At 38.9% G+C, this 24156-nt stretch overlaps 2 protein-coding genes across 18 annotated transcripts in view; both read right to left on the reverse strand.

Annotated features, from left to right (window-relative positions):
• The window catches only part of LOC130923821 (protocadherin gamma-C5-like), a 313176-nt gene that overhangs the window by 155747 nt on the left and 133273 nt on the right, over positions 1-24156 (reverse strand). The gene's annotated exons all lie outside the window — the stretch shown is intronic.
• Positions 12883-15477, reverse strand: LOC130923825 (protocadherin gamma-A3-like). Its single transcript, XM_057849883.1, has one exon. It carries the CDS (start codon positions 15475-15477, stop codon positions 12985-12987), a length of 2493 nt encoding a protein of 830 aa, XP_057705866.1. The 3' UTR covers positions 12883-12984.

Below are 24156 nucleotides of genomic sequence, written 5' to 3' on the forward strand. Positions count from 1 at the left end.
AGAATAAACATTGGTCCGGCCTTCACTCGCTGGCGTGAAGCCCTCCCGAACTCGTCAATGCTGACGAGTTCTTGTGGAGTGGGGTGTTAGCCACACTAAGCCACACGGTTGCTAACCGTCATGCTATTGTTCAGCCACAACTATGGATTCATTACCTTATTACTATTCATCCTTTACACAGCCGCTGGAAACAGAAATGTCGTTTAATATATCTACAGGCGACCGGGAGATCACGATTTCACGACACTGTGCTGGTGTGCGCTGGTCCTCATGGGAAACGCACTCTTCCTTAAGGCAAAACATTACCGTTTTTGTCCACCGGCATCGCTAAAATCGACTAAAACTGCAAAGTTACCTAGTGTTGCTTTAGGTTTCAACATTTTTTTTTTCAGTCTTTCAATTTTTTTCTACATTACAATACGTTTGGCCCCTATTAAGCCCCGTATATCTGAGTTAAAATTAAACAATACCTAGACATGTTGACCGAGTTGCCATGCTGTAATAAATTAGTAGCTCACATGTACCCCGTTACTGTACTTCTGTATATGTTTACGTATTTGTACCCAATTTAGTTTGATTTCACTTTCCTCAAACATTTCCAAAAGTGAATGCATTCCAATACATTTACCCAAACCGCACAGAGCCAATGAATGTTGAATGATGTGTTGGGTTTGCCAGTCGAGGTATTTTATTTAAATGAGGGTGGACCAGAAGTGACTCTCACTAGCTGTCATAGACGTAGCGTCACGTGAGGGCCCGTCTAAATACTCTCACTAAAGCCAGCATAACACACTCAAGTAGAAGAAATGCAATTGTGGATAAAACAGCTAATATAATCCATTTCTAATTCTAACCACTATTGAAAAAAAGTTTGCTATAATACTTGAGTACTGTATGTAATCTAAGCAAATTACAATTCATATTTAAACAAAGCCAACCTTTTGCTGTTATATAATAAGTCAAGTACTCAAGTCTAAATGCATGACTATATCTTCTTGCAAAATTATTTACAGTTAAGAATTATTGTATTCCTCGAATGATACAACTTCACGAAACACTCTGACAAAGATGTAACGAGTCCAAAATTGATAAATTGATGAAACCAGTAAAAACATATGTATAAAAAATACACTCACCAATGTAGACCTCTGAGAAAAGTTTCCTGGTATATGCTTGCTTGTTTCAGCGTCATCTCCATCCACGCTCACTAAACTTTGACTCATAGCTTGCATATCCTTCATGTCACTTTTCCTGGAATCAGTAGTCCTGCACACCTCGTAATTGTAAATGTGGGGGAGAGTCCCCGTCCCCAAAGTATCCGAGTAGCGTGGCGGATAATACGGAATTACAGGTAGGTTGGAGTGGTACAAGATGCGAGACTGTCTCCACCTGTATACTTTGACTGATATGATAAGCAGCAGGCAGGTGATGAAGAGGAAGGACACCACAGCCAAAGCCAAGACTAAGTAAAAAGTCAGCTTGTCATCGTACTCCTTGTCATGCATGCTAAAGTCCGTGAATTCTGAGAGCACTTCAGGGAAGTTGTCCGCCACTGCCACATTAACAATGACTGTAGCTGAACGAGACGGTTGCCCGTTGTCCTCTACTACAACAGTCAGTTTTTGTTTGACAGCATCTTTATCAGTCACTTGGCGGACAGTTCTTATTTCTCCATTGTGAGGGCCCACTTCAAACAGTGCCCTGTCTGTAGCTTTGTGCACTTTATATGAGAGCCAGGCGTTCTGTCCAGAGTCCACGTCCACAGCCACCACTTTAGTCACTAGATAGCCCACCTCTGCAGAGCGAGGCACCATTTCGGCCAGCACAGAGCCACCTGTCTGGATTGGGTACAGGACTTGAGGGCCGTTGTCATTGGCGTCCTGTATCAGGATTCCCACGCTCATATTGCTGCTTAGGGGAGGGGAGCCTCCATCCTGAGCTCGGACCACTAAGTTTAGTTGTTTAATTTGCTCATAATCAAATGATCGGACTGCATGGATCACTCCACTTTCTGCATTTATGGAAACATAGTCCGACACTCGAGAGCCACTAATACTTGCTTCTTCTAAAATATAAGAAATACGTGCATTTTGATTTTCATCGGGATCCTTAGCATTAACAGTCATAATCGAAACACCAGGTTGGTTATTTTCTGTGATAATCGCGCTGTAAACAGCGTTTGAAAAAATAGGAGTATTGTCGTTTATGTCCGAGATTTTCAAATTAAAAGTTTTTTTTGTCCACAGAGTTGGAAGTCCTGAGTCAGCAGCAACAATTGTGATGTTATATTCAGGCACACTTTCACGATCCAAAGGCGCGTCTGTTAACAACGTATAATAGTTTCTCAAGTTAGATTTTATTTTGAAAGGCGAATTTTGCTCGATTCTACATGTTACCTGTCCGTTTTCAGCCGAGTCAATGTCTTTAACGTTGATGATACCAATTGTTGTCCCAGGCGGGGAGTCCTCTGACACAGGACTTGTGAAGGACATGACGCTCATCGTGGGAGCGTTGTCATTTACATCAATTATGTCAACGACCACTTTACAGGAATCCGTCAAACCCCCTTGATCTTTTGCGTCTATTCTCAGCTCAAACTTTTTATTTTTTTCAAAATCAATAGAGCCCTTCACCGAAATAACACCACTTTTTTCATCAATTGCAAACACATCCTGCAGGCCGCTGTCCATATCTGAAAAATGATAGGTTACAAGGCTATTAGACCCAAAATCTGCGTCAGTGGCATTAACAATAATGACGGAATTACCGAGAGCAGCGTTCTCCATGACGGCGGCCTTGTAAACCGATTGGTTGAAAACAGGCGCGTTGTCGTTCGCATCAAGTACAGAAATATTAATATTAACCGTACCCGACCGTTGTGGATTTCCACCGTCCACTGCTATTAATTTTAAAGACAGATTTGGGAGCGTTTCCCTGTCTAACGGCTTTTGGAGAACCATCTCCGCATATTTTTTGCCATCTATATTCGAATGTTGTTTTAACACAAAATAATTATTTTCAGTCAAAAAATATTCACGCAGACCATTCATACCCACGTCGGGGTCCTCGGCACTAGTCAGAGAAAATCTAGCACCAGTATTTGCAGACTCACTAATTTCAAAATGGATGTTGTTTCTTTTGAACGTCGGGGAGTGGTCGTTAATGTCTGTAATTTCAACAGTAACGTGATGGAGCTCCGTTGGGTTTTCTAAAATCACCTCGAAACTGAAACTGCACGGCGTCATATCTCCACAAAGCTGCTCTCGGTCGATTCTCTCATTGACCACCAGAGTCCCTTTGTTTGGCAGCAGCTTGGTGTACTCATTGCTGTCTCCCGTCACGATGCGGGCCCGCCCGGACAAAAGTCTTTTCACATCCAAACCGAGGTCCTGTGCTACGTTTCCAATCACAGAACCTTTCTTCATCTCCTCCGGAATTGAATACCTTATATTTGCGTCGACTGGCCGGCTGAGAAAAAGGAGAAGTGACAGATGCAAGCAGACGATGCGCCATTTTCTGCACAGAGCGTTGAAATGTATTCCGTTTGCCATTTGAAAATTCAACTATAAAATGTGCTACAAAATTATCTTTCCAAAACGATGCGTTTTCTCGTCAAAGCAAATGATGCCAAAAATAGACAAAAATGCTGGATTCATAGGGCCTCTATGGGGAACAAGAGAGGTGCGTCCGTTCCTCTCACAGCCGGCTCAAAAGATGCTTGCCACCAAATGAGAAGATAAAGACTGGAATAACAGACTCGCTGTTGGATTGACCTACAGCGTCCCTTGGAGTTAAAAATGAGTAACGCAAGAGATTTTCTTTTTGTAAGAACGGGCGTGCTAGTTAGAAAAAATAACGCTGAAATAAAGTAACATGCACATTTGAAAATTATTAAAAATGAAACAATGTGATTTAAAAAAATAAAATAACTATAAACATATATAAAAAAATAATATAGAGCACTAAAACTGTGATAATTTTTTGAGACTTCACTGGATTTTAGAAATTAATGATTCTTAATTTTGATGAGACAATGATTTATTCCTCTAAACTGTTTAATAATTGTTATATTTTCCTTTTTACTTTATTTATTATTTTGTTATTACTCTCCTTGTTTTTTATTTTTATTTTATTTTTTTATTTTCAAAATAGTTGGCTTCATTTTTCACAGACAAATGATGCCAAGTTAGACAAATCTCTAAATCTTTTTTATCTAGACAAAATAGTAATTACCAACAAGGTTCATCATCATACTACAATCACATCACTTTCACCATCTCACCATAATGATCATCACCATCACGATTATCGCATAAACATCATCACAATCTATCTATCTTGAATGGATATATCAAAACTGCAAAGTGTCAGCTCGAAATAACTCACATGGAACTTGAATGAAAAAGACCTGGCCTATAAACTCAGTTGCCATTGATGGCAATTGATGTCAAATTAATTTGAACCGGGAGCATTGGCAGCTCTCCCAGTTCAAATCAGTTGCACAATGTACAATAGCAGTCAATGAGTTAAACAATGAACTAGAGGCTTTTATCATGACAGAATTAAGAAAATCAGTGGCTATACAAAAGGCCCACTAAGGATTTTTACAAGAAATGAAGAAGGCAAACTCATATAAAAAGCAGTTAAAGGTCCCATGAAGAAAAACTTAGATGTTACACTAAAAAAGCTTGATGCCATGAAAATGTGCATTTTCCAATATACCATGATGAAAGGCAATGAGATGGCTTACACTTCAAATGCCAAGATGAAAAAAATATTGGACACAAAAATGGGAGAAAAGTGAAATATTTCACTCACCAAAGTGGACATCTGTGAGCACTTTGCTGACATCATCTTGTTCACTTGTGGCAAATCAGCATCAGCTCCATCCACACTCACTAAACTTTGACTCATGGCTTGCATATTCTTCATGTCACTTTTCCTGGAGTCAGTGGTCCTGCACACCTCATAATTGTACACATGCGGGAGAGTCCCTGTCCCCAAAGTGTCCGAGTAACGCGGGGGATAATACGGAATGACGGGCAGGTTGGTATGGTAAAGGATGCGAGACTGTCTCCACCTGTACACTTTGACTGATATGATAAGCAGCAAGCAGGTGATGAAGAGGAAAGAGACCACAGCCAAAGCCAAAACTAGGTAAAATGTCAGCTTGTCATTGTACTCCTTGTCGTGTATGCTAAACTCATTGAACTCTGACAGCACTTCAGGGAAGTTGTCCGCCACTGCCACATTAACAATAACTGTAGCTGAACGAGAGGGCTGCCCGTTGTCTTCCACGACAACAGTCAATCTTTGTTTTACTGCATCTTTATCAGTCACTTGGCGGACAGTTCTCACTTCACCATTGTGGAGGCCCACTTCAAACAGCGCCCTGTCTGCAGCTTTGTGCACTTTATATGAGAGCCAGGCGTTCTGTCCTGAGTCCACGTCCACAGCCACCACTTTGGTCACCAGATAGCCGACATCTGCTGAACGAGGCACTATTTCGGCTAGCACGGAGCCACCTGTCTGGACCGGGTAGAGTACCTGAGGGCCATTGTCGTTGGCGTCCTGAATCAAGATGGCCACGCTCACGTTGCTGCTCAGAGGAGGGGAGCCTCCATCCTGAGCTCGGACCACCAAGACCAGTTGTTTCATTTGCTCATAATCGAACGATCGCACCGCACTGAGAACACCAGTTTCTGAATTTAAAGAAACAAAAGTGGAAGCTGGACTGTCACTTATCATTGTGTCTTCTAAAAGGTAAGATATTTGGGAGTTTTGGTTCCAATCAGCGTCTCGAGCAGTCACAGCAAATATAGAAACACCGGGTGAGTTATTCTCTGCGACATAAGCTGTATAAATGTTTTTGTCAAATAATGGTGAATTGTCATTCACATCTGAAATTTTAAGGTGTAACTTTGTTGAGCTAGAAAGAGGAGGTGACCCAAGATCACTGGCTGTAATTGATATGTTATATTCTGTGACAGATTCCCTATCAAAATATTGATCTGAAATTAAATTGTAATAGTTTGTAAGAGATGTCTCCAATTTAAAAGGAAGATTTCCATCAATGGAACATTTAATTTGTCCATTTTTGTCAGTATCTTCATCTTTTATGTTCAAAACTGCAACAGTTGTACCAGGTGGCGAATCCTCAGACAAAGGACTTGAGAATGACATGATCGTAATTACTGGAGCATTATCATTAACATCGATTACATCAAATATAACTTTACTGGTCCCAGTAAGTCCACCTTGATCTTTTGCTTCCACTCTCACTTCATACTTTCTGTCTTTTTCATAATCTATTTTCCCAGACACAAAAATTGCGCCAGTGTTTTCATCAATATCGAATACATCATCCTCACTTCCTTTCATTTTAGACAAACTGTAACTGATGAGTCCATTTGAACCACTGTCAGCATCTGTAGCATTTACTCTAATAATACTAGTTCCTTTCAAAGTATTTTCAATTACATTAGCCTTATAAACTGATTGGTTAAATATGGGTTCGTTGTCATTTGCATCTAAAACATTAATTTCAATAGAAACACTACCAGATCTCTGTGGTGTTCCTCCATCAACTGCAATTAATTTTAAAGAGAACCGAGGACGCTTTTCTCTATCTAAAGGCTTCTGAAGTACCATTTCAACATATTTGCTGCCATCTGGGTTTGCATGCTGATTCAGTAGAAAATTATCATTTGGTGACAAAATGTAATTTTGCAGTGTATTTTGCCCCACATCTTGATCCTCAGCACTCCGCAGGGGGAAGCGTACCCCAACCGCCACCCCTTCACTTATTTCAAATATGAGAGATTTATCCTTATTAGGAAACATGGGCGCATGATCATTTATATCCAAAACCTCAACTGTGATTCTATGCAACTCAATCGGGTTTTCTAAAATGATCTCAAAGCTGAAGCTGCATGGCGTCACATCTCTACAAAGCTGCTCTCGGTCTATTCTGTCATTGACGACCAGAAGCCCTTTGTCTGCCCTCAGTTCAGTGTACTGGATGTTTCCTCCCGTCACGATGCGGGCTCGTCCAGATAAGAGTCTCTTTATGTCCAAACCAAGATCTTGAGCCACATTTCCAATTAATGAGCCTTTCTTCATCTCCTCGGGAATAGAATACCGAATTTGACCACCTACCGTAGTTACCAAACCAAGCAGAAACATGAGCGTTCCACTTTGCAGTCGCCATCCATAAAACAACCTCCATGTTGCGCACCAGAAAGGGAGAGGGCCGTGATTATCCATTCCAGCAAAAATAAAAGAGAAACGATCTTTGAACTGTAAATAATAATTTTCTGCAGAATAAAACAATCCACGTTTATGTAAATAAATCCAAAAGAAACCGTGGTTATCGGACTCGCCCTCACCGCCAACAAAAGACAGAAAATCTTCAGCGTCTCGTCAATATAGGATGACTGCATGACGACAACACACGGAAAATCATATCCAAGCCAACAGCGTCTCTTAGAGTCGAAATGGTGTAAGAACGACCATCACACAGTATGAGTTATGGGACCCACAGCTCAAAATTTAAATTTCCCCTTGAAATATGAATAAATATTTGCAAAACATAAACTGCAAGAATAATGAGTTAATGCCACAAAATTCAAATCAAATATAATTGAAACCATTACCTACAATACATGCCAGAATATTCACAAATGATAAAAAGTAAAAAAGAAGAAGAAATAGATCCAAGTCATTCAGGTGAATAAATTGCGAAGGGATGAAAATATTACATTGCCCCCAACTCAGTGCCAATCTGTGAATATATAACAGCATTATAACTGGATTCAGTTAATATAAGAAGTGCTTTTATATTGCTGTCATGTGACCATGTCCAAACGTCATGACTGTCTTGGACATTCATAATAAATGAGTCATTGGAAAGGAATTACAGCACCACGGACAGCGGAAGTTAAGCCAAATAATAATTTGATGGGAACGTTCAGTATTTGTATTTGGTTTTAATCTAAATAAATGGTTGAAGTTTGCACATTTCCTTTCCAAATCAACAAAAATGTTTAACAAGTTCTCCCTGTTGTTGTGTTAGTTGCATTGAAACATTTCTTGTACATGTAATAGGGCTGCAAATTATCTCTTATCTTCGACTGGGATATTTTTTTAAATTTCCATTTCCAGTATGATAGTTTGACTGTGAACAAATACTGCACAGTACAGCAAATACAGAAAATCCTTCAAATTTCACTCACCAAAGTTGACATCTGAGAAGTTTTTGATTTTCTATCTTTTTTTATGAAAAAGGTTTAGAATATTGAAGTAGACTCAAATGTTTGCGCTAGGATTACACAAAAACCATTAATATGTTCTTGTGACATTTGTTTTGAAAATACTTGTTAACTCAAAAGGCTATATTCACAATCCTGTATGCTGCTTATGATTTTGCTACTAGTAAAACGAAAAAGGGTTATTTTTTTACGATACCACTTTTCCATTTTTATCATTTTCATATAATATTGTAGTTGTCATCCTCCTTTTAACAGCTCTAAATGTCATGATACAGTTTTATTCACAAGTTCCTTGATGAACAAACCATGAAAAAAACCACACCCTTTTAAAATGTCAGTATTTTTGTATATAGTAAATTAAATATGTTCTAAGCTAGTTGTGGTCAATAACTGCTCAATTTTACTTCTATCAAATTGCCATGTTCAAGTTTGTGTATTACTGTATTGTGAGACCTGTTAAAAACGTGCAGGTTATACACAGTTGCTCGAAACTCGACAGACGTTGAGGCAAACTTTAACGAACAATATTTGACTTACCAAAGTTGACATCTGTGAAAAGTTTCCTGACATCTGCTTGTTCACATGTGGCGTATCAGCATCAACTCCATCCACACTCACTAAACTTTGACTCATGGCTTGCATATTCTTCATGTCACTTTTCCTGGAGTCAGTGGTCCTGCACACCTCATAATTGTACACGTGTGGGAGGGTCCCCGTCCCTAAAGTATCTGAGTAGCGTGGCGGATAATACGGAATGACGGGCAGGTTGGAATGGTAAAGGATGCGAGATTGTCTCCACCTGTACACTTTGACTGATATGATAAGCAGCAAGCAGGTGATGAAAAGGAAGGAGACCACAGCCAAAGCCAACACTAAGTAAAAAGTCATCTTGTCATTGTACTCCTTGTCGCGCATGCTAAAGTCGTTGAACTCGGACAGCACTTCAGGGAAGTTGTCCGCCACTGCCACATTAACAATAACTGTAGCTGAACGAGAGGGCTGCCCATTGTCCTCCACTACAACAGTCAGTCTTTGTTTTACTGCATCTTTATCTGTCACTTGGCGGACAGTTCTTACTTCACCATTGTGGAGGCCCACTTCAAACAGCGCCCTGTCTGTGGCTTTTTGCACTTTATATGAGAGCCAGGCGTTCTGTCCTGAGTCCACGTCCACAGCCACGACTTTTGTCACCAGATAGCCCACATCTGCTGAACGAGGCACTATTTCGGCTAGCACCGAGCCACCCGTCTGGACAGGGTAGAGCACCTGAGGGCCATTGTCGTTGGCGTCCTGAATCAGGATTACTATGCTCACATTGCTGCTCAGAGGAGGGGAGCCTCCATCCTGAGCTCGGACCACTAAGTCCAGTTGTTTCATCTGCTCATAATCGAACGATCGAACCGCACTGAGAACACCAGTTTCTGAATTTAAAGAAACAAAAGTTGAAGCTGGACTGCCACTTATCATTGTGTCTTCTAAAAGATAAGATATTCGGGCGTTCTGGTTCCAATCAGCGTCTCGAGCAGTCACAGCAAATATAGAAATACCGGGAGAGTTATTCTCTGCGACATAAGCTGTATAAATGTTTTTGTCAAATAATGGTGAATTGTCATTCACGTCAGAAATTTTAAGGTGTAACTTTGTTGAGCTAGAAAGAGGAGGTGACCCAAGATCACTGGCTGTAATTGATATGTTATATTCTGTGACAGATTCTCTATCAAAATATTGATCTGAAATTAAATTGTAATAGTTTGTAAGAGATGTCTCCAATTTAAAAGGAAGATTTCCTTCAATGGAGCATTTAATTTGTCCGTTTTTGTCAGTATCTTCATCTTTTATGTTCAAAACTGCGACAGTTGTACCAGGTGGCGAATCCTCAGACAAAGGACTTGAAAATGACATGATCGTAATTACTGGAGCATTATCATTTACATCAATCACATCAAATATAACTTTACTGGTCCCAGTAAGTCCACCTTGATCTTTTGCTTCCACTCTCACTTCATACTTTCTGTCTTTTTCATAATCTATTTTCCCAGATACGTAAATTGTGCCAGTGTTTTCATCAATATTGAATATATCTGCTGCTTTACCTTTCATTTTAGACAAACTGTAACTGATGAGTCCATTTGAACCACTGTCAGCGTCTGTAGCATTTACTCTAATTATACTAGTTCCTTTCAAAGTATTTTCAATTACATTAGCCTTATACACTGATTGGGTAAAAATGGGTTCGTTGTCATTTGCATCTAAAACATTAATTTCTATAGAAACACTACCAGATTTCTGTGGTGTTCCTCCATCAACTGCAATTAATTTTAAAGAGAACCGAGGACTCTTTTCTCTGTCTAAAGGCTTCTGAAGTACCATTTCAACATATCTGCTGCCATCTGGGTTTGCATGCTGATTGAGTATAAAATTATCATTTGGGGACAAAATGTAATTTTGCAGTGTGTTTTGCCCCACATCTTGATCCTCGGCACTCTGCAGGGGGAAACGTACCCCAACCGCCGCTCCTTCACTTATTTCAAATATGAGAGATTTATCCTTATTAGGAAACATGGGCGCATGATCATTTATATCCAAAACCTCAACTGTGATTCTATGCAACTCAATTGGGTTTTCTAAAATGATCTCAAAGCTGAAGCTGCATGGCGTCACATCTCCACATAGCTGCTCTCGGTCTATTCTGTCATTGACGACCAGAAGCCCTTTGTCTGCCCTCAGTTCAGTGTACTGGATGTTTCCTCCCGTCACGATGCGGGCTCGTCCAGATAAGAGTCTCTTTATGTCCAAACCGAGATCTTGAGCCACATTTCCAATTAATGAGCCTTTCTTCATCTCCTCGGGAATAGAATACCGAATCTGACCACCTACCGTAGTTACCAAACCAAGCAGAAACATTAGCGTTCCAATTTGCAGTCGCCATCCATAAAACAACCTCCATGTTGCGCACCAGAAAGGGAGAGGGCCGTGGTTATCCATTGCAGCAAAAATAAAAGAGAGAAACGATCTTTGAACGGTAAATAATAATTTTCTGCAGAAACAACAATCCACGTTTATGTAAATAAATCCAAAACAAACCGTGGTTATCGGACTCGCCCTCACCGCCAACAAAAGACAGAAAATCTTCAGCGTCTCGTCAATATAGGATGACTGCATGACGACGACACACGGAAAATCATATCCAAGCCAACAGCGTCTCTTAGAGTCGAAATGGTGTAAGAACGACCATCACACAGTATGAGTTATGGGACCCACAGCTCAAAATTTAAATTTCCCCTTGAAATATGAATAAATATTTGCAAAACATAAAGTGCAAGAATAATGAGTTAATGCCACACAATTTCAATCAAATATAATTGAAACCGTTACCTAAAATACATGCCAGAATATTCACAAATGATCAAAAGAAAAAAAAAGAAGAAATAGATCCAAGTCACTCAGGTGAATAAATTGCGAAGGGATACAAATATTACATTGCCCCCAACTCAGTGGCAATCTGTGAATATATAACAGCATTATAACCGGATTCAATTCATATAAGAAGTGCCTTTATATTGCTGTCATGTGATTATGTCCAAACGGCATGACTGTCTTGGACATTCATAATAAATGAATCATTGGAAAGCAATTACAGCACCACGGACAGCGGAAGTTATGCCAAATAAAAATTTGATGGGAACGTTCAGTATTTGTATTTGCATTTGGTTTTAATCTAAATAAATGGGTGAAGTTTGCACATTTTCTTTCCAAGTCAACAAAAATGTTTAACAATTTCTCCCTGTTGTTGTGTTAGTTGCATTGAAATATTTCTTGTACATGTAATAGGGCTGCAAATTATATCTTGCTTATCTTCGACTGGAATATTTTTTTTAAATTTCCATTTCCAGTATGATACTAAGAAAAAAAAAAAAAAAAAAAAAAAAAAAAAAAAACTATTTACTGTATGCAGTACAAATAGTGCAGTCTGACTTTCTGTACCAGTAAAGCACTTTGTAGATACAATAAATTATGTTTTGATTATGTTAAACAAAAAAAAAAAGGAAACATCTTGTTTGTTTGTTTTATTGTTTAGATCCTGGACCCAAACTTATTGAGCATGTGGCTATATTAAGCCACTGGAAGGCCAATTTGGAATCTTGCAAGATATTATAACTTGACACACAACTGTTTCCATTTCATTCAACTAGTTTGACTGTGAACAAATACTGCACAGTACAGCAAATACAGAAAATACTTCATAATTTCACTCACCAAAGTTGACATCTGAGAAGTTTTTGATTTTCTATCTTTCTTATGAAAAAGGTTTAGAAGATTGAAGTAGACTCAAATGTTTGCGCGAGGATTACACAAAAACCATTAATATGTTCTTGCGACATTTGTTTTGAAAATACTTTTTAACTCAAAAGGCTAGATTCACAATCCTGTATTTTATCATTTTCATATAATATTGTAGTTGACATCCTTTTAACAGCTCTAAATATCATGATACAGTTTTATTCACAAGTTCCTTGATTAACAAACCATGAAAAAAACCACACCCTTTTAAAATGTCATTATTTTTGTATATAGTAAATTAAATATGTTCTAAGCTAGTTTCGGTAAATAACTGCTCAATTTTACTTCTATCAAATTGCCATGTTCAAGTTTGTGTATTACTGTATTGTGAGACCTGTTAAAAATGTGCAGGTTATACACAGTTGCTCGAAACTCAACAGATGTTGAGGCAAACTTTAACGGGCAATATCTGACTTACCAAAGTTGACATCTGTGAAAGGTTTCCTGACATCTGCTTGTTCACATGTGGCGTATCAGCATCAACTCCATCCACACTCACTAAACTTTGACTCATGGCTTGCATATTCTTCATGTCACTTTTCCTGGAGTCAGTGGTCCTGCACACCTCATAATTGTACACATGTGGGAGGGTCCCTGTCCCCAAAGTATCTGAGTAGCGTGGCGGATAATACGGAATGACGGGCAGGTTGGAATCGTAAAGGATGCGAGATTGTCTCCACCTATACACTTTGACTGATATGATAAGCAGCAAGCAGGTGATGAAAAGGGAGGAGATCACAGCCAAAGCCAACACTAAGTAAAAAGTCATCTTGTCATTGTACTCCTTGTCGCGCATGCTAAAGTCATTGAACTCTGACAGCACTTCAGGGAAGTTGTCCGCCACTGCCACATTAACAATAACTGTAGCTGAACGAGAGGGCTGCCCGTTGTCTTCCACGACAACAGTCAATCTTTGTTTTACTGCATCTTTATCAGTCACTTGGCGGACAGTTCTTACTTCACCATTGTGGAGGCCCACTTCAAACAGCGCCCTGTCTGTGGCTTTGTGCACTTTATACGAGAGCCAGGCGTTCTGTCCTGAGTCCACGTCCACAGCCACCACTTTTGTCACCAGATAGCCTACATCTGCTGAACGAGGCACTATTTCGGCTAGCAACGAACCACCTGTCTGGACAGGGTAAAGCACCTGAGGGCTATTGTCGTTGGCGTCCTGAATCAGGATTACTATGCTCACGTTGCTGCTCAGAGGAGGGGAGCCTCCATCCTGAGCTCGGACCACTAAGTTCAGTTGTTTCATTTGCTCGTAATCGAATGATCGAACCGCGCTGAGAACACCAGTTTCTGAATTTACAGAAACAAAAGTTGAAGCCGGACTGCCACTTATCATTGTGTCTTCTAAAAGATAAGATATTCGGGCGTTTTGGTTCCAATCGGCGTCTCGAGCAGTCACAGCATATATAGAAACACCGGGAGAGTTATTTTCTGCGACATAAGCTGTATAAATGTTCTTGTCAAATAATGGTGAATTATCATTCACGTCTGAAATTTTAAGGTGTAACTTTGTTGAGCTAGAAAGAGGAGGTGACCCAAAATCACTGGCTGTAATCGATATGTTATATTCTGCGACAGATTCTCTATCAAAATATTGATCTGAAATTAAATTGTAATAGTTTGTAAGAGATGTCTCCAATTTAAAAGGAAGATTTCCATCAATGGAACATTTGATTTGTCCATTTTTGTCAGTATCTTCATCTTTTATTTTCAAAACTGCAACAGTTGTACCAGGTGGCGAATCCTCAGACAAAGGACTTGAAAACGACATTATAGTAATTACCGGAGCATTGTCATTCATATCAATCACATCAAATACAATTTTACTGGTTCCAGTAAGCCCACCTTGATCTTTTGCTTCCACTCTCACTTCATATTTTCTGTCCTTTTCAAAATCTATTTGCCCAGACACATAAATTGTGCCAGTGTTTTCATCAATATTAAAAATATCAACCTCACCTCCTTTCATTTTAGACAAACTGTAAGTAATGAGTCCATTTGAACCACTGTCAGCATCTGTAGCATTAACTGTAATTATACTAGTTGCTTTTATTGCATTTTCAATAACCGAGGCTTTGTATTCAGATTGATTAAAAACTGGTCGGTTATCATTTGCATCTAAAACATTTATTTCTATCATTACAGTACCAGATTTTTGTGGTGTTCCTCCATCAACTGCAATTAATTTTAAAGACAAACGAGAACGTCTCTCTCTGTCCAAAGGCTCCTGAAGCACCATTTCAACATATTTACTGCCATCTGGGTTTGCATGCTGATTCAGTATAAAATTTTCATTTGGTGACAAAACATAAGTTTGCAAAGCGTTTTGCCCCACATCTTGATCCTCTGCGCTCTGCAGTGGAAATTGCACTCCGGTTGCAGTCCCTTCACTTATTTCAAATATGAGCGCTTTCTCCTTATTGGAAAATGTGGGCGTATGATCATTTATGTCCAAAACCTCTATAATTATTCTGTGCAGTTCAATCGGGTTTTCTAAAATGATTTCAAAGCTGAAGCTGCATGGTGTCACATCTCTACAAAGCTGCTCTCGGTCTATTCTGTCATTGACGACCAGAAGCCCTTTGTCTGCCCTTAGCTCCGTGTACTGGATGTTTCCTCCCGTCACGATGCGGGCTCGTCCAGATAAGAGTCTCTTTATGTCCACACCGAGATCTTGAGCTATATTTCCAATCACTGAGCCTTTCTTCATCTCCTCGGGAATAGAATAACGAATTTGACCTCCTACCGTGGTTACCAAACCAAGCAGAAACATGAGCGTTCCAATTTGCAGTCGCCATCCATAAAACCACCTCCATGTTGCGCACCAGAAAGGGAGAGGGCCATGATTATCCATTGCAGCAAAAATAAAAGAGAGAAACGATCTTTGAACTGTAAATAATAATATTCTGCAGAAAAAAACACGTAAATTCGAAACACACCGTGGGTATCACACTCGCCCTCACCGATAACAAATGACAGAAAATCTAATTCAGCGTTTCGTGAATATAGGATGACTGCATGACGACAGCACACAGAAAATCATATCCAAGCCAACAGCGTCTCTTAGAGTCTAAAAGGTGTAAAAACGAGCACTGCACTGACATGAATAATTCACCCACAGCTCAAAATTAAGTTTACCCTTGAAATATGAGTAAATATTTGCATAACATCCTGCAAGAATAAGGAGCTATAGTGCTAAATCAATATAATTGAAATTATTACCAAAAGTACATGCCTGAATATTCACAAATAATAATAAAAAAAAACAACAACAACAAGCTCAATTGATAACGAGACCACCCCCCCCACCAAAAAAAAAAAAAAAAAAAAAAAAAAAAATCAACTAAATAAAATAAAAATAAAGACCCGAGTTATTCCAGTGAAAGGTGAATCCACTGCAATGGGATACACATTTTAGATTATTTTAAAAGTAATTGTACAAATCCCTCAACAAATATCGTACATTCATCTGTTCTTGCTAAAACCAGTCAATGTATAAATGTTGATCGTTTTCCCTAACTCAATGGCAATCTGTGAATATATAACAACAATATAACCAGATTCAATTAGTCAGAAGTGCTTTTATCATTAATGTTGTTCTGTAGATGTGACCATGACCAAATGAAATTACTGTCTTGGACGTTCTTAATGAAATAATCGTTGTAAAGCAATTCCAGAACCATGGACAGTGGAAGTTGAGCAAAATCAAAATTTGATGGGAACGTTTGGAATTTCTATTAGTATTTGGTTTTAACCTAAATTAATGGGCGAAGGTTGCACATTTCTTTTACAAGTACGAAAATGTTAAATAATTTCTCCGTTCTTGTGTTACTTGCATTGACATATTTCTTGGACTTGTAATGGGGCTGCAAATTATGTCTTGCTCATTTTCGACTGGAATAAAAATTTTAATTACTATTTGCAGTATACGTTAGTATTAGAAATCTATTTACTGTATGCAGTAAAAATAGTGCCGTGTGACTTTCTGTACCAGTAAAGCACTTTGTAGACACAATAAATTATGTTTGTGACTATGCTAAACAAAAAATTAGGAAACATGCCATTTTGTCTGTTTGTTTGTTTAAATACCGGAGCAAAATTCCATGAGTATGCAAACATATTAAGCCACTGGAAAGCCACTTTGGAATCTTGAAATATATTATAACTTGACACAAAACTTTACATTTTACTGACTAGTTTGCTGACTAGTGCAACAAATACAGGAAATACTTCAAAATTTCACTCACCAAAGTTGACACTTGAGACAAGTTTCCTGACATCTGCTTGTTCACGTGTGACGGATCACCATCAGCTCCATCCACACTCACTAAACTTTGACTCATGGCTTGCATATTCTTCATGTCACTTTTTCTGGAGTCAGTGGTCCTGCAAACCTCGTAATTGTACACGTGCGGAAGAGTTCCCGTTCCCAAAGTATCCGAGTAGCGTGGTGGATAATACGGAATAACAGGCAGGTTGTCATGGTACAGAACACGAGACTGTCTCCACCTGTACACTTTGACTGATATGATAAGCAGCAAGCAGGTGATGAAGAGGAAGGAGACAACAGCCAACGCCAAGATTAAGTAAAATGTCAGCTTGTCATTGTAGTCCTTGTCATGCATGCTAAAGTCACTGAACTCTGACAGCACTTCAGGGAAGCTGTCTGCCACTGCCACGTTAACAATAACTGTAGATGATCGAGATGGCTGCCCGTTGTCTTCCACGACAACAGTCAGTCTTTGTTTGATAATATCTTTATCAGTCACTTGGCGGACAGTTCTAATTTCTCCATTGTGAAGGCCCACTTCAAAAAGTGCCCTGTCAGTGGCTTTCTGCACTTTATATGATAGCCAGGCGTTTTGTCCAGAGTCGACATCCACAGCGACCACTTTTGTCACCAGATAGCCCACGTCTGCTGAGCGAGGGACCATTTCAGCCAGCATCGAGCCGCCCGTCTGGATCGGGTACAGCACCTGAGGGCCATTGTCGTTTGCGTCCTGTATCAGGATGGTCACACTCACGTTGCTGCTCAGCGGAGGGGAGCCTCCGTCCTGAGCTCGGACCACCAAGTCCAGTTGTTTCATTTGCTCGTAATCGAAGGATCGAACTGCACTGAGAACACCAGTTTCTGAATTTAAAGAAACAAAAGTAGAAACTAGGCTGCCACTGATCTGGGTGTCTTCTAAAAGATAAGATATTCTAGCATTTTGATTCCAATCAGCATCCCGAGCAGTGACAGCAACTATCGAAACACCAGGAGAATTATTCTCCAGGATATAGGCTGTATAAGTGTTTTTTTCAAATAATGGTGCATTGTCATTAATGTCCGAAATTATAAGATGTAACTTTGTTGAGCTAGAAAGAGGAGGAGTTCCAAGATCGGTGGCTGTAATTGTTATGTTGTATTCAGAGACAGATTCTCTATCAAAGTTTTGATCTGAAATCAAGTTGTAATAGTTTGTGAGAGACGGCTCAACTTTAAATGGCACTTTGCCATCAATTGAACATTTAATTTGTCCATTTCTGTCGGAATCGACATCTTTTATGTTAAGAATTGCAATTGTTGTGCCAGGAGGTGAATCCTCAGACAGGGGACTTGAAAATGATTTTATATTAATAACTGGTGCATTGTCATTTATGTCATTAACCTCAAATATAACCTTACTAGTTCCAGTCAACCCACCTTGATCTTTTGCTTCCACCCTTACTTCATATTTTTTGTTTCTTTCATAATCTATTTGTCCAGTGATATAAATTGTTCCAGTTTTTTCATCAATATTAAATATATCTGCTGCATTACCTTTCATTTTAGACAAACTATAAGTGATGAGTCCATAAACGCCACTGTCAGCATCTGTTGCATTTACTGCAATTACACTGGTTCCCTTCATTGTATTTTCAATAACATTAGTCTTATACACTGACTGATTGAATATGGGTACGTTGTCATTTGCATCTAACACGTTTATTTCTATATTTACAGTACCAGATCTCTGTGGTGTTCCTCCGTCAACTGCAATTAATTTTAAAGACAAATGGGGATGCGTCTCTCTGTCTAAAGGCTTCTGAAGTACCATTTCAACATATTTACTGCCATCTGGGTTTGCATGCTGATTCAGTATAAAATTGTCGTTAGGTGACAAAATATAATTTTGCAATGCGTTTTGCCCCACATCTTGATCCTCTGCACTCTGTAGAGGAAAGCGCCCGTCTACCATTGCAGATTCACTTATCTCAAATACGAGCACTTTATCTTTATTTGGAAAGATGGGAGCATGATCATTCACATCCAAAACCTCGACTATTATTCTGTGCAGTTCTAACGGGTTTTCTAAAATGATCTCAAAGCTGAAACTACATGGCGTCACATCTCCACAAAGCTGCTCTCGGTCTATTCTGTGACTGACGACCAGAAGCCCTTTGTCTGCCTTCAGCTCCGTGTACTGGATATTATCTTCTGTCAAAATGCGGGCCCGCCCTGAAATGAGTCTCTTCATGTCCACACCAAGATCTTGAGCCACATTTCCAATCACTGAGCCTTTCTTCATCTCCTCGGGAATAGAATAACGAATTTGACCACCTACCGTGGTTACCAAACCAAGCAGAAACATGAGCATTCCAATTTGGCGTTGCCACCCATAAAACAACCTCCATGTTGCGTACCAGTCAGGAAGAGGGCCATGATTATCCATTACGGCAAAAATAAGAAGAGAGCGATGTCCAATGAACTGTAAATAATAATTTTCTGCAGAAAAAAACACAGCTATGTAAATAAATCCAAAACACACCGTGGTTATCACACTCGCCCTCACCGACAACAAATGACAGAAAATCTTCTTCAGCGTCTCGTCAAGACAGGAGGACTGCATGACGACAGCACACAGAAAATCATATCCAAGCCAACAGCGTCTCTTAGAGTCGAAAAGGTGTAAGGACGAGCACTGCACTGATATGAATGATGCACCCACAGCCCAAAGTTAAATTCAATAATGCAATTAGAATAAATCTTAGCAAAACAATCTGCAAGAATAAGGAGCTATAGAGCTAAATCAATATAATTGAAATTATCACCAAAAGTACACGCCTGAATATTCACAAATAAAAAAATAAAAAAACAACAACAACAAGCTCAATTGGAAAAGAGACACCCCCCCCCCCCCCAGAAAAAAATAAAATAAATAAAATAAAAATAAAGTTATTAGAGTTATTCCAGTTAAAGGCGAATCCACTGCAATGGGATACAAATTTTAAATTATTTTAAAAGTCATTGTACAAATCCCTTAACTACGTATATTAATCTTTTCTTGCTAAAACCAGTCAATGTATCAATATTGATCTTTTTACCTAACTCAATGTCAATCTGTGAATATATAACAACATTATAATCAATTAGTTAGATGTGCTTTTATCATTAATGTTGTTCTGTAGATGTGACCATGTCTAAATGGCGTTACTGTCTTGGACATTCTCTATGAAAGAATCGTTGTAAAGCAATTCCAGCACCATGGACAGTGGAAGTTGAGCAAAAGCATACTTTGATGGGAACGTTCAGAATTTCTATTTGTATTTGGTTTTAACCTAAATAATGGGCGAAGGTTGCACATTTCCTTTACAATTCCACAAAAATGTTAAATAATTTCTCTGTTGTTGTTACTTGCATTGAAATATTTCTTAGACATGGAATTGGGCTCCAAATTATGTCTTGCTCATCATAGACTGGAATAAAATTCTTAATTTCTATTACCTGTACGTTACTATTAAAAAATCTATTTACTGTATGCATAAAAAAAAAAAGTGCTGTCTAGCGTTGTGTGACCAGTAAAGCACTTTGTAGACACAATAAATTATGTTTTTGTGTATGCTGAACAAAAATTGGGAAACATGTCATTTTGTTTGTTTGTTTGTTTGTTTGTTTGTTTGTTTGTTTGTTTAAATACCGGACCAAAATTCCATGAATTTGCAAAGATATCAAGCCACTGGAAAGCCACTTAGGAATCTTGAAATATATTATAACTTGACACAAAACTGTTTACATTTAACTGACTAGTTAGACTGTGAACAAATAATTAATACTGCAACAAATACAGGAAATACTTCAAAATTTCACTCACCAAAGTTGACATTTGAGACAAGTTTCCTGACATCTGCTTGTACACGTGTGACGGATCAGCATCAGCTCCATCCACATTCACTAAACTTTGACTCATGGCTTGCATATTCTTCATGTCACTTTTCCTGGAGTCAGTGGTCCTGCAAACCTCATAATTGTACACGTGTGGAAGGGTCCCCGTTCCCAAAGTATCCGAGTAGCGTGGTGGATAATACGGAATGACGGGCAGGTTGTCATTGTACAGGATACGAGACTGTCTCCACCTGTACACTTTGACTGATATGATAAGCAGCAAGCAGGTGATGAAGAGGAAGGAGACCACAGCCAACGCCAAGATTAAGTAAAATGTCAGCTTGTCATTGTAGTCCTTGTCATGCATGCTAAAGTCACTGAACTCTGACAGCACTTCAGGGAAGCTGTCTGCCACCGCAACGTTAACAATAACTGTAGATGAGCGAGATGGCTGCCCGTTGTCTTCCACGACAACAGTCAGTCTTTGTTTGACAGCATCTTTGTCAGTCACTTGGCGGACAATTCTAATTTCTCCATTGTGGAGGCCCACATCAAACATCGCCCTGTCTGTGGCTTTGTGCAGTTTATACGAGAGCCAGGCGTTTTGTCCAGAGTCCACGTCCACAGCCACCACTTTGGTCACCAGATAGCCCACATCTGCCGAACGAGGCACTATTTCGGCTAGCACGGAGCCACTCGTCTGGACCGGGTAGAGCACCTGAGGGCCATTGTCGTTAACGTCCTGAATCAAGATGGCCACACTCACGTTGCTGCTTAGGGGAGGGGACCCCCCATCCTGAGCTCGGACCACTAAGTCCAGTTGTTTCATTTGCTCGTAATCGAATGATCGAACCGCACTGAGAACACCAGTTTCCGAATTTAAAGAAATAAAAGTAGAAATTAGACTGCCACTAATCTGGGTGTCTTCTAAAAGGTAAGATATTCTAGCGTTTTGATTCAAATCAGCATCCCGAGCAGTGACAGAAAATATGGAAACACCGGGAGAATTATTCTCCGGGACGTAGGCTGTATAAATATTTTTTTCAAATAATGGTGCATTGTCATTAATGTCCGAAATTATAAGATGTAACTTTGTTGAGCTAGAAAGAGGAGGAGTTCCAAGATCGGTGGCTGTAATTCTTATGTTATATTCTGAGACAGATTCTCTGTCAAAATTTTGATCTGAAATCAAGTTGTAATATTTTGTGAGAGACGGCTCGATTTTAAATGGAACTTTTCCATCAATTGAACATTCAATTTGTCCATTTCGGTCAGAATCGACATCTTTTATGTTCAGAATTGCTATTGTTGTGCCCGGAGGTGAATCCTCAGACAGGGGACTTGAAAATGATTTTATATTAATTACCGGTGCATTGTCATTCATGTCATTAACCTCAAATATAACCTTACTGGTTCCAGTCAACCCACCTTGATCTTTTGCCTCCACCCTTACTTCATGTTTTTTGTTTTTTTCATAATCTATTTGTCCAGAGACATAAATTGTCCCAGTGTTTTCATCAATATTGAATATATCTGCTGCATTACCTTTCATTTTAGACAAACTGTAAGTGATGAATCCATTTGAACCACTGTCAGCATCTGTTGCATTTACTGTAATTATACTGGTCCCTTTCAATGTGTTTTCCATAATATTTGCCTTATACACTGACTGGTTAAATATGGGTTCATTGTCATTTGCATCTAAGACATTTATTTCAATATTTATGGTACCAGATCTCTGTGGTGTTCCTCCATCAACTGCAATTAATTTTAAAGACAAATGGGGACGTGTCTCTCTGTCTAAAGGCTTCTGAAGCACCATTTCAACATATTTACCGCCATCTGGGTTTGCATGCTGATTGAGTATAAAATTGTCATTTGGTGATAAAATGTAATTTTGCAATGCGTTTTGCCCCACATCTTGATCCTCTGCACTCTGAAGAGGAAAGCGCACCCCTATTGCAGCAGATTCACTTATTTCAAAAATGAGAGCTTTTTCTTTACTTGGAAAGACGGGAGCATGATCGTTCACGTCCAAAATCTCAACAATTATTCTGTGCAGTCCTAACGGGTTTTCTAAAATGATCTCAAAGCTGAAGCTACATGGCGTCACATCTCCACAAAGCTGCTCTCGGTCTATTCTGTTATTGACGACCAGAAGCCCTTTGTCTGCCTTCAGCTCCGTATACTGGATATTATCTTCTGTCAAAATGCGGGCCCGCCCTGAAATGAGTCTCTTCATGTCCAAACCGAGATCGTGCGCCACATTTCCAATCACCGAGCCCTTTTTCATCTCCTCGGGAATAGAGTAACGAATCTGACCACCTACCGTGGTGACCAAACGAAGCAGGAACATGAGCGTTCCAATTTGCCATCGCCATCCATAAAATAGCCTCCATGTTGTGCACGAGCGAGGTCGGTGATTATCCATGACGACAAAAATAAGAGCAGTGCGCTAATTTGAATTTCCTGTAAATAATCCTTTTATGAAGAAATATTCCAGGTTTACATACAAATGAATGTAAAGCCCAGACCGTTGTTCTCTTGCCCACACTGCCAACAAAAGAGCGAAAATCTTCCCCGTGTCTCGTCAATGTAGGGCTGCATGACGGTAACGCACGCAAAATCATATCCAAGCCAACAGCGTCTCTTAGAGTCGAAAAGGTGTAAGGAGTGCAAAAAACACTCATGAATTGCCCACCAAGGTGCTTGCAGAAAAACAAAAGTGCTATTCTGAAGAGTAAAGAAAATTGACTTAGCGAAATATCTTAGAAAAAACATATAATGTTCCTAGAAATTTAAACAACAACTTCAAAACAAAATACTCTTAAAACGGAGACGCCCCTGTTGTTTTAACTTCTATGCTAAAAATAAAAAACGGTGATTTCAAACGCAGTTAACACATTCATATGACTATAGAGTTGTCACTGTAAAATTGCCATGAGCACTTCGACAGATACAAATGTGTATAGTACATCATTGATGTGGTACTCAAAAGTATTCATGAAAATGTAACACGATTAGTAACTTGATTTTTCAAAAAACGTCAAACAATTTACATCAAAATAATTATCCATCAATATGTATTTTCTCCGTATTCGCACAACATTTATTCTGTAAAGACGTTAATTAGAAGTGTTAGTAAGTGTACTCTAATATCAGTGTGAATTCTTTAAAGTTTTTTTTTTTTTTTTTTTTTTAAGGTTTTTTATTTCAATTACATTTAAAAATGGAAAATTGAAGTTTTCAGTAGTCAGAGATAAGTAAAAATAAACGTAATATATATATATATATACACATATATATATATATATATATATATATATATATATATATATATATATATATATATATATATATATATATATATATATATATATATTACATTTATTTTATATTTATAAATAT

The sequence above is a fragment of the Corythoichthys intestinalis genome, chromosome 11 (assembly GCF_030265065.1).
Source record: "Corythoichthys intestinalis isolate RoL2023-P3 chromosome 11, ASM3026506v1, whole genome shotgun sequence".
Taxonomy (NCBI): domain Eukaryota; kingdom Metazoa; phylum Chordata; class Actinopteri; order Syngnathiformes; family Syngnathidae; genus Corythoichthys; species Corythoichthys intestinalis.